General features: G+C 42.5%; 1 protein-coding gene across 5 annotated transcripts in view; it reads right to left on the reverse strand.

Moving 5' to 3' along the window:
• gbe1b (glucan (1,4-alpha-), branching enzyme 1b) overlaps positions 1-13,119 on the reverse strand; it is a 599,646-nt gene that overhangs the window by 222,163 nt on the left and 364,364 nt on the right. For all 5 annotated transcript variants that reach the window (XM_078560420.1, XM_078560417.1, XM_078560416.1 and 2 more), the window contains exon 10: positions 9,047-9,145. In XM_078560420.1, the coding sequence (XP_078416546.1) occupies positions 9,047-9,145 (99 nt within the window). The remainder of the gene's footprint in view (positions 1-9,046; positions 9,146-13,119) is intronic.

A 13,119-nucleotide genomic window follows, 5' to 3' on the forward strand; every position in this document is an offset into this window, starting at 1 on the left:
GATTGGGAGAGTTTTAGATACCAGAAAACAGAGAGCTACATCAGTCATCAGGAAAATGCTGGAATCTGTCATTAAGGAATTGGTAACAAAAAATCATAATAAAATTAAGCAGAGTCAACGTGCTGTTATAGAAGAGAGATCATGGTAGGCAAATTCATGGAGAGTTATTTTGAAGATGTAACTAGCAGGATAGATAACAGGAAAAATAGTGGATGTAACATAATTGATTTTTCAAAATGTATTCAATATGGTGCCAAACAAAAGGTTGTTACAGAAGATAAAGGCTAAGAGCTGGGGGTGATGTATTGGCAAGGTTAGAGGGCTAGTTGAAGGGCAGAAATGAGAGCAATAATAAATGGAGAATGCAGAAATCACTCGGCAGGTCAGGCAGCACCAGTGGAGAGAGAAACACAGTTAACGGTTCAGGTCGATGTCCTTTCATCAGAAGATTGAGCTAGATTGAATTCTGATGAAAGATTATCAACCTGAAACGTTAACTCTGTTTCTCTCTCCACAGATGTTGTCCGACTTGCTCTGCATTTCCAGTCCTTTGTTTTTATTCCAGATTTCCGTCATCCACAGTATTTTGCTTTTGGGAGAATAAATGGGTTATTTTTACAGTAGAAGACACAAAACCAGACCAGAAATAGTAGGGGGCCAAGGATCTAATGAGAGTGAGAAACTTAATGTTATTAATATTAAAGAAAATGCTGGAGAAATTGAAAACCAACAAATCCTCTGGACCTGATGGTCTATATTCTAGGGTTCACAAGAGGCGGCTGCGGACATAGTGGGTGCATTGGTCTTCCAAATTTCCTAGATTCTGGAACGGGTACTGCTTTGATCAGTGCTAGGGTCTTAGCTATTTACAATATATATTAATGACTTAGATGAAGAGACCAAGTGTAATGTGTCCAAGTTTACTGATGATACAAAGCAAGGTGGGACAGGAAACTGTGAGGAAGACAGAAACAATCTGGAAAGGGATTACAGACAGGCAAGAAAGTGGAGTATAATTTGAGGTAAGAAGAATAGAAAAACAGATTTTTTTTTAAGTAGTGAAAAACTACTGAAGGTTCATGTTCAAAGGGATTTGGGTGTTCAGGAAAGTTAACATGCGAGCACAGTAAGAAATTGGGAAAACAAATCTTATGTTGGCCTTTATTTCAAAGGGAGTTAGGGTATAAGAGTAAGGAAGTCTTGCTGCAAACAGGGCTTTAGTGAAACTATACCTAAAGTTGCGTATAGGTTTGGTCTCCTTACCCAAGGAAGGATATACATGCCTTATAGGGAGTGCAATGAAGGTTTGGCAGATTGATCCTAATGAGGAGAGTGGGCCTATACTCCCTACAATTTAGAAGGATGAGAGGTGATCCCATTGAAACATAAGATTCTTCGAGGGTTTGACTATGTCAAGGCTATTTCCCCTCCCCGTAGAGTTCAGAACTAAAAGACAGTGTCTCAGGATAAGGAGTTGGCTATTTAGAACTGAGATAAGGAGAAATTGCTTGACTCATAGTTGCGAATCTTTGGAATTCTCTACCCTAGAGAGCTGTGGATGCTCAGTTGTTGAGTATATTCAAGGCTTAGGTTTTTGAGCTCCAAGGGGATCAGGGGATATAGGGTAGGGCAGAAAGGTGGAGGTGAGATAAATCAGCCAAGATCTTATGAAATGGAAGAGCAGGCTCAAGGGGCCATATGGCCAAATCCTGCTCCTATTTTGTCTGTTCTTAAACCAACTTTCTCAGCACAAACATCAATCCCCCACTCCGCACCAGATCCCTCAAGACCACCCTCACCCACCTCCTTGTGGTAGAGTAGTTGGTTAAGTTACCAGACTAGTAATCAAGAGGCCTGCACTAATGATCCTGAGGCATATGTTTAAATCTCATTCCAGCACCTGGGGAATCTAAATAAAATCGATAAAATAAAAATCTAAAATAAAAAGCTAACATCAGAAATGGTGACTATGAAACTACCTAGATTGTCCTAAAAAAAATCTGGTGCACTCACGAGTCTTGGGGGAGGAAATCAGCCATCTTTATCTGGTCTGGACTATATGAGACTCCAGACCCACACCGATATAGTTGACTCTTAACTGCCCTCTGAAATAGTCTGATCCAACACTTGGGTTCAAGATGGGAGTTCACCACCATCTTCTTCAGGGCCATAAGTGCTGGTCTTCCAAGTGATGCTCATAGCCGTGAAAAAATGAACACATCTCTCCATCCCACTTTCTCATCACATCGCTCTATCCACCTTTTCACTGTATCCTTTAACTCCACCTTACCCACCTTCCCAATGTCTCCATCTATAACTCCTTTCCCCAGAAGCCATTTACAGTATCTGCTTCAATGCTCTTCCCTTATTTAAAGTGGTGTGGGCAGAAAAAGTGGGCCTTTAAGAAGAAGCTAGATAAATGCATGAGGGAGAAAAGAATAGAAAATTATGCTAACAGAGTGAGTTGAAGTTTGTTGGGAGGTAGCTTGTATGGGACATATATATTATCATAGACCTGTTGTGTAGATGCCCTAATTCTGTGCTGTGAAATTCTATTTGTTTACCAAGTGGGTACTTGCTCCTATTTACTGATTGGCGCCAATCATCAGGTCAATGAAAGACATGTGGTTACTATCCTGAGCCACTGTAGCCCAATGAGAGTCTAACTGTCCTACTGAATATTTCTCAGTCCTTCACCTCCATATCAGCTGGTGCCCCTTTAGCCCCATATCCTCTACCCTCTATCCCTGGCCCAAAGTAACTCTACCACAACAGTTCCCTTCATGTTATCAAAAGCCTTGCCATCTTCTGTGTTCCGCCTTACCCTTCTTTACCCTTCAAGATGCCTATTCAATGTCATTGTTCTGTGAAATTTTTTCAGGTGGGTTTCTACATTCAAGTTCAGTCTGACTGATAAATAAATTGACTGCTTTACAAAGACCTACCCGGCCACCTTCCTCAAGTCTGCCTGACACTTTAAATACCACATGCAGCTACTGAAAATGTATAATTTTATACCTTCTTATCTAATTTTGATAGGAAACTAAATTGCTTCTACCAATGTCCATGGTTCCCATCTTTCACTGTTCAAAATTAAAGATTCAAGATTAAATTCACCCATCAGATTTAATCAGCTGAAAACATTCAGGAATTGAGCGCACAGATTTTTTATTTAATCACAACCCATTAGAGTAACTAATGAAACCATCCTGCACAGAGTTTCAACTGGGTAAACAATCAACACTCATGGTCTTAACCATAGAATCATAGAATTATAAAACAATGCTGCACAAATGAGGCCATTTGATCCATCATGCCTCTGCCCACTCTTTGAAAGGCCTATTCATTTACTGTAGACTCACGGTTCTTTCCCCATCACCCTGCAAGTTTTTCCTTTTTAAATATATATCCAATTTCCTTTTGAAAGTTCCTATTGAATGTTCTTCCACCACGCTTTCAGGCAGCGGATTCCAGGTCTCAACAACTCACTGCATAAATAAATATCTCATCTCCCTCCCCCGACCCTCTAGTTCTATTACCAAATACCTTAAAGCTGTCCTCTCTGGTTACTGACATTTCTATGAAGGGAAACAGATTTTCTTCTTAACCCTTCATAATAGTGAATATCTCTGTGAAGTTGTTGGCATATGGATGCTGGATGAGGAGGACGATCAGTGTTTGGCTTATGTATGAGGAAGGATTGAATAGGCTGGGGCTGTTTTCTTGGAACAGAGGAGGATGAGGGGAGATTTAACTGAGCTACTGTGCGTCGGTGGTGGAGGGAGTGAATGTTATGGATGTGGTGCCAATCAAGCAGGCTGCTTTGTCCTAGCCTGTGTCGAGCTTCTTGAGTGTTGTGGGAGCTGCACTCATCCAGCAAGTGGGGAGTGTTCCAGTGCACTCCTGACTTGTACCTTGTAGATGGTGGACAGGGTTTGGGGAGTCAGGAGGTGAATTACACGTCGCACGATTCCTGGCCTCTGACCTGCTCTTGTAGCCACAGTATCTATATAGTTAGTGCAGTTCAGTGTTTGGTCAATGGTAACCCCCAGGATGTTGATAGTGGAGGATTCAGTGATGGTAATGCCATTGAACGTCAAGGAGCGATGGTTAGATTCTTTCTTCTTGAAGACTGTCATTGCCTGGCACTTGTGTGGCACGAATGTTACTTGCCATTTATCAGCCCAAGCCTGGATATTGTCTGCATTTGGATATGGACTGCTTCTGTATCTGAGGAGTCGCGAATATGGTGCTGAACATCCCCACTTCTGACCTTATGATGGAAGGAAGGTCATTGATGAAGCAGCTGAAGATGGTTGGGCCGAGGACACTACCCTGAGGAACTCCTGCAGTGATATCCTGGAGCTGAGATGACTGACCTCCAACAGCCACAACGATCTTCCTTTGTGCTAGGTATGACTCCAACCAGCAAAGCGTTTTCCCCCTGAGTCCCACTGACTCCAGTTTTGTTCGGGCTCCTTGATGCTACACTCAATCAAATGCGGCCTTGATGTCAAGGGCAGTCACTCTCACCTCACCTCGGGAGTTCAGCTCTTCTGTCCATGTTTGAACCAAAGCTGTAATGAGGTCAGGGACTGAGAGGCCCTAGCAGAACCCAAACTGGGCGTCAGTTGCGCTGTAGAACTCAGGGGTTGGTCACAGGCTGCACTGCAGCCACCCCCAGAAGGTGGTAATTGCTGAAATCAGGAAGGACTTCAACTTTCCCCACACCCAAAACACTGTTAGAAATGCCCCACCTTCCCCCACTCTGCACCACCTTAAAGGGCTACAGCTTGTTCAACCAGGTGTGACTGGGTTTTTAAACAACGATGTGATTAATAGAATTTGATGAACAACAGAAGTAGCCCTGAAAAATAATTTTATATTCATGGAGTGAAGACATTTTTTTTGGAAAACGTTATTTGAGCATTTTAGCTTCTACTTTCACCCCACAAGTATATCCCAATCTTTAATTTGCTTTATAGAAAATAATTTTAATAATGGTTTTATTTTAATGCTTTTTGTTTGCTGTTTGTACATGTCTGAAAACCCTTTAATGTGATTTGCTGCCTGATGATATCACTGCAGCTCCATGTTGGGAATCCCCAATTAAGAACACAGCAATCAATTAGTGTAATGGCAATAGAGGTGAAATCATCTCCCTTGCTTTACCAACTGACTGTAAACTCTGGGACATTAGTTAATAAGAAAATTGTAAAAATATCTGCTGAAAAAAAAAAATCACAGGCTTATGAGGAAAGAGCAAGGGACTGGCACTAATTGAATAAGTCTACCAGAGAGCCTTTTCGGTTATCCTGCATCACATGAGGTGTTTAATGTTGGTGTCCGGACCTGAAATTTTATCTGAACTAATCTTTGTGTATGATTGTAGCACCCAATGCAGGATGTTGGTGTTGGGGAATCTTTCAGGCATCCTGTGTGCTTCAACTTCATCCCTACCTTATAAATATCCCAACACTTCTGCACTGATGTGAGGAATTTCTGTCCCCGCCACAGCTCAACTGCTGCTGAAACCCTCATCCATGTCTTTGTTACCTCTCTAGATTTGATTACTTCAATGGTCTCTTGGTCACCCTCCCATCTTCCATTCCCTATAAACTCGAGGTCATCGAAACCACTGCTGCCTGAGCTTTAACTTGCACCAGATCCTGATCACCCATCACCCTGTGCTCAATGACCTACATTGGCTCAAAACTTAGAATATAAAAGTTTCATCCTTGTTTTCATATCCCTCCATGGATCTCGCCCTCCTTATCTCTGCAGTGTCCCTCAGTCCCACAACCCTGAAACATCTGCACTCTTCCAATTCTCCCTCTTGCACATCCCCGATTTTAATCACTTCACCATTAGTGGCCATGCCTTCAGGTGCCCAAGCCCAAAACTCAAACATTCTCTCCCTAAATCTCTCCGTCTCTCTATCTGTCCTCCTTTAATATATTCCTTAAAACCGACCTCTTCAACAAAATTTTTGGTCACGTGTTGTATTATCTCCTTAAGTGGCTCAGTGTCAAATTTTGTTTCATAATACTTCTGTGAAGTGCCTTGAGACATTATTCTGTTTCTCAAACAAGCCCAATTTTGTGACCCCTGGGGCTAAGACTGGCAATTTAGAATCAGTATTGTGTTGCAAGCCCACTGGAGTGTGACAGCCTTGGATCCTTGACTTCCATTATATCAATGTGAACTGAGGGAGGGGGTACAGTTCAAAGCTGAAAAGCCAGTTTAATGTACATTACCCAGTTCAGTACAGGATATAGGCTCAAGATTAGAAGCTATTTTTCTTTGCAAAAGTTTGGAAGTCATTTTTCAGGCCAGGTTCAAAGAGAACAGAGTCACCCTTAAGATGAGACAAGCTTTTGCCCTGACATCTTGCAATTTACTGTTCCCTTCCCTTCAATCTCTGCAAAACGCCCAACCTGCTAAATTTTTGATATCATGGCATTTCTTTTCTGGCAAACAAGATTTCTCTGAAGAAAAGGCTAGTAGATTAGTTCATCTGCAGAGTAAACTTCCAGAGGAATTTGTCTAATGAAGAGACAAAACAAAGTTAAAAATAATAGACTGGGAACTTATAGTAGAAGCGACAGTCAATGCTATCATTAAGCTGACTACAATTATATTGAGACAGTCAATATAGCTCCAGTTTTGAACTGTGCCCAGTTGTTAATGGTTGTTGATTTTTGTCCGTTACTGATATGAATACTTTGCTAAAGGTTGTGTGTCTGTTTTATCCACCCTGCTTTTGCTTTGGGTTTGAGAAACAGAAACCCTCAAGCATAATTGTTGTAATATAGGGAAACTTAGACACACCAGATCCCACAAACAACAATGAGATAAATGAGCAGATAATCTGTTTTTAGGTTTCCAGCATCTGCAGAATTTTGCTTTTATCTGTTTTTAGGTGTTGGTTGTTACTTGTCTAGCCATTGTGCTTCTCCATTACTGTTTCCACTCTTCCTCCCCTCCATCTCATCCCTTCACAATATCCTCTCTGCCTTTACTTGACCTATAAACAAAGCCAACGACTGACACCCACCCCTACCAAGTGAGCAATGCCACGGGAGGTCGACTCCATACATGTACAAAGCAGGTTTATTTTTAAAATATACAATGTGCAGCACAAAATCAGGTTGCTTGGTTCAACAGCTCTGTGCTGGTGTTATGTGCCACACAAGCCCCCCCCACCACACACACATCCCTCTCAGCTCATCCTATCAACATATCCTTCTATTCCTTTCTCCTGAACCTGATCATCTATGACTATCTACGCTCTTCACCTCAATAACTGCACAAAGTAGAAAGTTCCACTTTCCACCCCAATTATGTAAACTAAATAACAAAAGACTTTTTAAATAAAGAAGTTTCTCCTGAATTCTTCAGTGGATTTATGAGGCTCCTAGTTTTGAGCTCCAGGTGACCAGAGTTACTCACCAAGCCAGAGGGGATATTGTGTTTATAAAAATAGGGGCAATGCCAACAAAATGTGACAGTGAGATGATGTACAAAAAGTGTGACCTTTGCAGCAGGGCGTTTCATGACATGCCCTTTAGTCAGGGTATTTTACTGCACCTTTCAGCTTGAAATCGCAACTTAAATGATGGGACAGGAAGCTACATATTCAAGTTCATCAATGACTAAAATATAGGTGGCATTGTAAGCAATGTAGACGGAAGCATAAAATTACATAGGGACATTGATAGACTAAGTGAATGGACAAAATTGTGGCAAATGGATTTCAGTATAGGCCAAAGTGAGGTTATCCAATTTGGAGCTAATAAGGAGAAACAGGGTACTTTCTAAATGGTGAAAAGCTAGAAACAGTGGAGATTCTAAGATACTTGGGTGTCCAGGTACATCAATCATCAAAATGTCATGGACAGTGGCAAAAAATAATCAGAAAGGCTTATGGAATGTTTGCCTCTATATCTGGAGGACTAGAATTCAAGGAGGGATGGGGAGGGGGATGGAAGTCATGTTTCAGCTATATAAAGCCCTGGTTAGGTCACACCTGGGTAGTTTTGAGGGAGTGTCACCTTTTGGATGAGATGTTAAATCAAGGCCCCATCTTCCCTTGCAGATGGACAATAAAAAGCATGACACTATTCTAAAGACGATATATGGGGCTTTGCCCTGGAGCACTGCCAGCAACTCGAGGCACCATGCCTTATGAAGGATGTTCCATTACCCTTTGGCCTAGCATCACAGAACCTCCTGTCATTTAATCTCTCCTGCACCCCCACCCTATCACAGGCCTTCCTTTTTTTGCTTTTTCTCACTTTCTACCTTTCACTCACTCAAAATCTAATACATTTCTCACTTTTATCAGATCTGATGAAATTTCCCAGCCCTGAAATGTTAACTCTGTTCGTCTCTCCACAGATACTGCCAGACATACTAAGTATTTCCGACATTTTCCGTGTTTTATTTTTAAAAATGACCCTTTTGAAACATGCAGGAACGAGACTCCATAGTTTAAATGGTTCCGTTTTTGGGTCACAGAGGTTGATAGGCATTCACAGCTTTCAATCATTAGAAAGGACTTATATAGAAGCATAGAATTCTAGGAGGCTGTTTGACCCACTGTGTCAGCTCTTTGAAAGAGCCATCCAATTAGCCCCACTCCCTGCTCTTTCCCCATAGGCCTCGAAATGTTACTTCTTCAAGTATTTAGAGACAGTCATTTACAGCACAGGAGGCGGCTATTTGGCCCATTATCCTTCCCCTTATAAAGTTATGACTATTGAATCTGCTTCCATCGCCCTTTCAGGCATCACATTCCAGATCACAAAAATTTGCTGTGTAAAAAAAAATTGAACTCTTATTTAACAGACTGAATTTACTATGCTGAGTTTAATGGTTAATTAATACGAAAATCCACAAGCTCTTAAAAATAACAAGAAAGCTGAGTACAAAGCAAGTGGGAGAGCAACATAAATTAACAGCAAGTTCTGACCATTTGCAAACCCCAGTAGATCTTTTCATCCCTGAATCTGCCAGCTAAACTGTGCATAACTTAGGAGCTTACCTGGATCCATTTGTCTGGAACAGCCATAGCCAAACGGAAATCAAACCCGCCGCCTCCTTCAATGACAGGCCGACACACCGTGGGCATTCCTGACACGTCCTGAAAAACGCATTTCAAATTAGTATAGTGGTATCAATTGCGATTTAATATCCTTCTCCTCCAGAGTCCACTTTTCCACAGAAACAACATAGGGCAGCAGCCAATTTGTGCACAGCAAGACCTCACGCATATCAATAAGATAAATCACAATTAATCTGTTTTTGGTGGTTGAGAGTTGAACGTTGGCCGGGATATTGGGAATGATAGCACAGCGGTAATGTTATTAGACTCCAGAAGCCTAGAGTAATGCTCTGGAGACAGGAGTTCAAATCCCACCATGGCAACTGGGGGAGTTTATATTCAAGAACTAAATCTAGAAATAAGCCAGCCTCAGCAATGATAATCATGAAACTACCAGATTATCATAATTGTCACCTATCACCCTTCATCAGCTGATAAATCAGCGCTCTATTTTGAACACCATTTGGAAGGACACTAAGGGTAGCGAGGGTACAGAGCATACTCTGGGTCAGAGACTTCAATGTACATCACCAAGAGTGGCTTGGTAGCCCTTTTACTGAGTCCCGAAGGACAGATCTGCCAGACTGAACCTGGGTAAGATCAAGACTACACTCTAGGGCAGTTCTGAGGGAGTGTCATCTTTTGGATGAGATGATAAACCAAGGCCTCACCTTCCCTTGCAGATGGCCAATAAAAAAGCACAACACTATTCTAAAGAAGATATAGGGGACTTCGCCCTACTGTCCCGGTCAATACTGATCCCCAAATCAACACCACTAACAAAACAAATTATCTGGTCGTTATCACATTGCTGTTTGTGGGGCCTTGCTGTGTACGAATGATTGCAACACTGACTACACTTCAAAAGTACTTTATTGGCTGTAAATCGTTTTGGTATATTCTGAGGTTGTGAAAGAGCTACATAATGCAGTCACTTTTCTTTCATATACCTCTTTGGGATGTACTGTAATATCCAGCTGGGACTGACGGATTCAGCACAGGGCTCTCCGCATTGGGACTTTCTGGGTTTGTAGGGTTTAGTGACAAGGCATATGTCTGAGCAGGCCCACTGAACCCTTTGTGTTCTCCTTTGCAGCAGTGCGTTCTCAGGGTTTGAAACTGCAGGCAGCAGGGGTCAGTATTGCACAGTCTACACAGCCTCAGAACTAGGATCAAAGCTTTGCATTATAGCAACAATACTGGATTAACAGTAACCCTGCTTTAATACAGGTAACTACGTCCTTATTCCTTCTACACTGGCTTCAGTCCTTCTCAATTTTTTTTGCAGAATCACCCACTGAGATCATTCACTTGAGTATTTGTGACTGCTGATGCCACTTAATTGGCATCAGAGGAAAAACTACTCTCGCTCTCAGCATGAGAAGTCTGCTGCGTCTTGAGCAACAGCATAATTAAATAAGTGCAGCGTCTGAGAAGAATTCTTGTGTGACACGGAAGGACGGCGACAGAAGGGCAATGCACTCCTTCGGGATATCTTCTCATCAGGCCCGGGAGGAGACGATGTGGAGCTGATGATTATAGGGTTTATGTGCATTGCCAGAATTACCTACATAATCGAGCACATGCTGCATTATTCACAATTGAATCAATGCTTTCAGAGGAATGATACCCTGCTCATTCAGAACATTAACCAATTGCATTGCCATTTTACTGATCATTAAACAAAACCTTCACTGGTCTAACCTAACATTGGAGCAGTGCTGAGAGGGATATTCATGCTGCTCTTGATAGAATTGAGTAAATGTAGCCTGACAGTCTGAAAAGGGCTGGATGCCTTAACGGAGGTGCTTCAGAATCCTCCCTCCTCGAGGCACAGGTTTCTTGCTGGAGCACAGGGCCACAGCTAGTGGCAAACATAAGAGCAGGAAGAGGCCATTCGATCCTTCAAGCCTGTTCTGACACCAGTCGATCCAATCTTGGCTGATCTGTATCTTAACTACATCCGACAGCCTTAGTCCCTTATCCCTTTATACTCTTGGCAAGCAAAAATCTACTGATCTCAGATTTAAAATTAATTGAGCTAGCATCTACTGGGAGAGAGTTTCATACTACTACTGCCCTTTGTGTGAAGAAGTATTTCTTGACGTCTCTCCTGAACAACCTGGCTCTGATTTTAAGCCTACATCCCCTTGTTCTAGGCTCCCCGCCAGCGGGAAAAAAGTTCATTTATCCCATCAATGCCTTTCAAAATCCTAAAAAATCTCAATAAAATCACTCACTGACCTCCTACATTCCAAGGAATCCTCACCCAAGTACATAGCTCCTAGAGTGAAAGGTAGAGGGGGGTGAGGGATGATGTCTTTAGTCAGAATGCTCCAAGCTTCATGATGTGGAGCAGAGGCTAGACACAGCAGCTGGATTTTTACTGCTGGTCAGTTTCCTACGTAAGTAGGCAATCATCAAAGGTGAGCCTAGACAGCTGAGAAAGAGGCTACACTCTCCATGAAAGGCACCACACTCGGTTATCCTATTCCCTCCTTCTGTTCTTATGTAGGAACATTTTGAGGGATCTTTCATTCCCCAGTCCAAGAGCTCGGAGGCCTTCAATTGCAAGCCTGGATCAGGAACCAAGCCTGCACTGTTTGGTCTGTATAATTTGGTGATGAATTGGACACTTGCTTTGCCAAGTGCATAACTGATGGGTATGTGGAGGGCAAGTCAATTTACAGGGCTATAAGGAAAAAGCAGTGGAGCTGTTAGTGGGCCCAGTTGGACAGATCTTTCAAATAGCCAGCACAAGACTGCTGGGCTGAATGGTTTCATTTTGTGTACTATCTTCTATGATTCTCCAGCTCTGAATCATAGCAACCTGATATGTGTGCATCACAATGTTTCAAAACCGTGTAAAAATGTGCATCTATATCGCACCTTGCATGACCTCAAGACATCCCAAAGTGCTCTTTTGCTTTCTTAATTCAAGGGTTGCAAGCACCACTGGCAAGACCAGCATCTATTGGCCATCCCTAATACAGACAACCAAGGATCTTTCAAAGGCACCGTTATAATGTAGGAAATTGCAGCTAATTGGTGAGTAGGGTTGGTCAGTATTTCCAGTCTTAAAGTAAAAGGAAGGTCTTCAGTTTGTGTTTAGGTCTCTAGATTTTTTTTCTCTCTCATTCTTAAAAACAGCTGGTTAAGTATAAGATCGATACTGGTGTAAAAAAACTAATTACAATAAAGTGTAAAGATTAGGGGATTCTTCAAGCGTAAAGAACAGGGAAACTAGAGTAATTAATTAATCAATTAAATGAAATACGATAGTGATGGCAGGACAGGCGTGTGTTGCTGCTGCAGCATGTGGGAGCTGCTGGACACCATGGTGATCCAGAGCGAACACATCTGCAGTAAGTGTTTGCAGCTCGAGGAACTTCGTATTCGAGTTGAGGGGCTGGAGTCTGAGTTGCAGACGTTGCGCTACATCAGGGAGGGGGAAAGTTACCTGGACACTTTGCTCCAGGAGGCGGTCACACCCCTCAGATTAGGTCATTTAATTTGGTCTGTGATCAGGGACAGGAGGGTGTGACTGCAGGTAAGGGGATCCAGGGGGTACCGTTCAAGGTGCCTCGGCCCCTGCAAGTGTCCAAAAGTTACGAGCTTCTTGCAAGCTGTGTGAACAAGAGCGGGGACTGTAGGGAGGATGAGCGAACTGACCACAGCACCATGGTACAGGGAGTCATTGAAGTTTGGAGAGGAAATAGGAACATAGTAGTGGTTGGGGACAGTATAATTAGGGGGATAGATATTGTTCCCGGCAGCCATGAGCATGAGTCCCGAAGGCTGTGTTGCCTGCCTGGTGCCAGGGTTAAGGACATCTCCTCAGGGCTGGAGAGGAACTTGGAGTGGGAGGGGAGGGATCGAGGTGTTTTCATCCACATTGGTACCAACGACATTGATAGGACTAGAAAGGAAGTTGTGCTGAAAGAATTTGAACAGTTAGGAGCTAAATTAAAAAACAGAACCTCCAAGGTAATAATCTCAGGATTACTACCTGA

This window comes from Cetorhinus maximus, chromosome 16 (assembly GCF_964194155.1).
Source record: "Cetorhinus maximus chromosome 16, sCetMax3.hap1.1, whole genome shotgun sequence".
Lineage (NCBI taxonomy): Eukaryota > Metazoa > Chordata > Chondrichthyes > Lamniformes > Cetorhinidae > Cetorhinus > Cetorhinus maximus.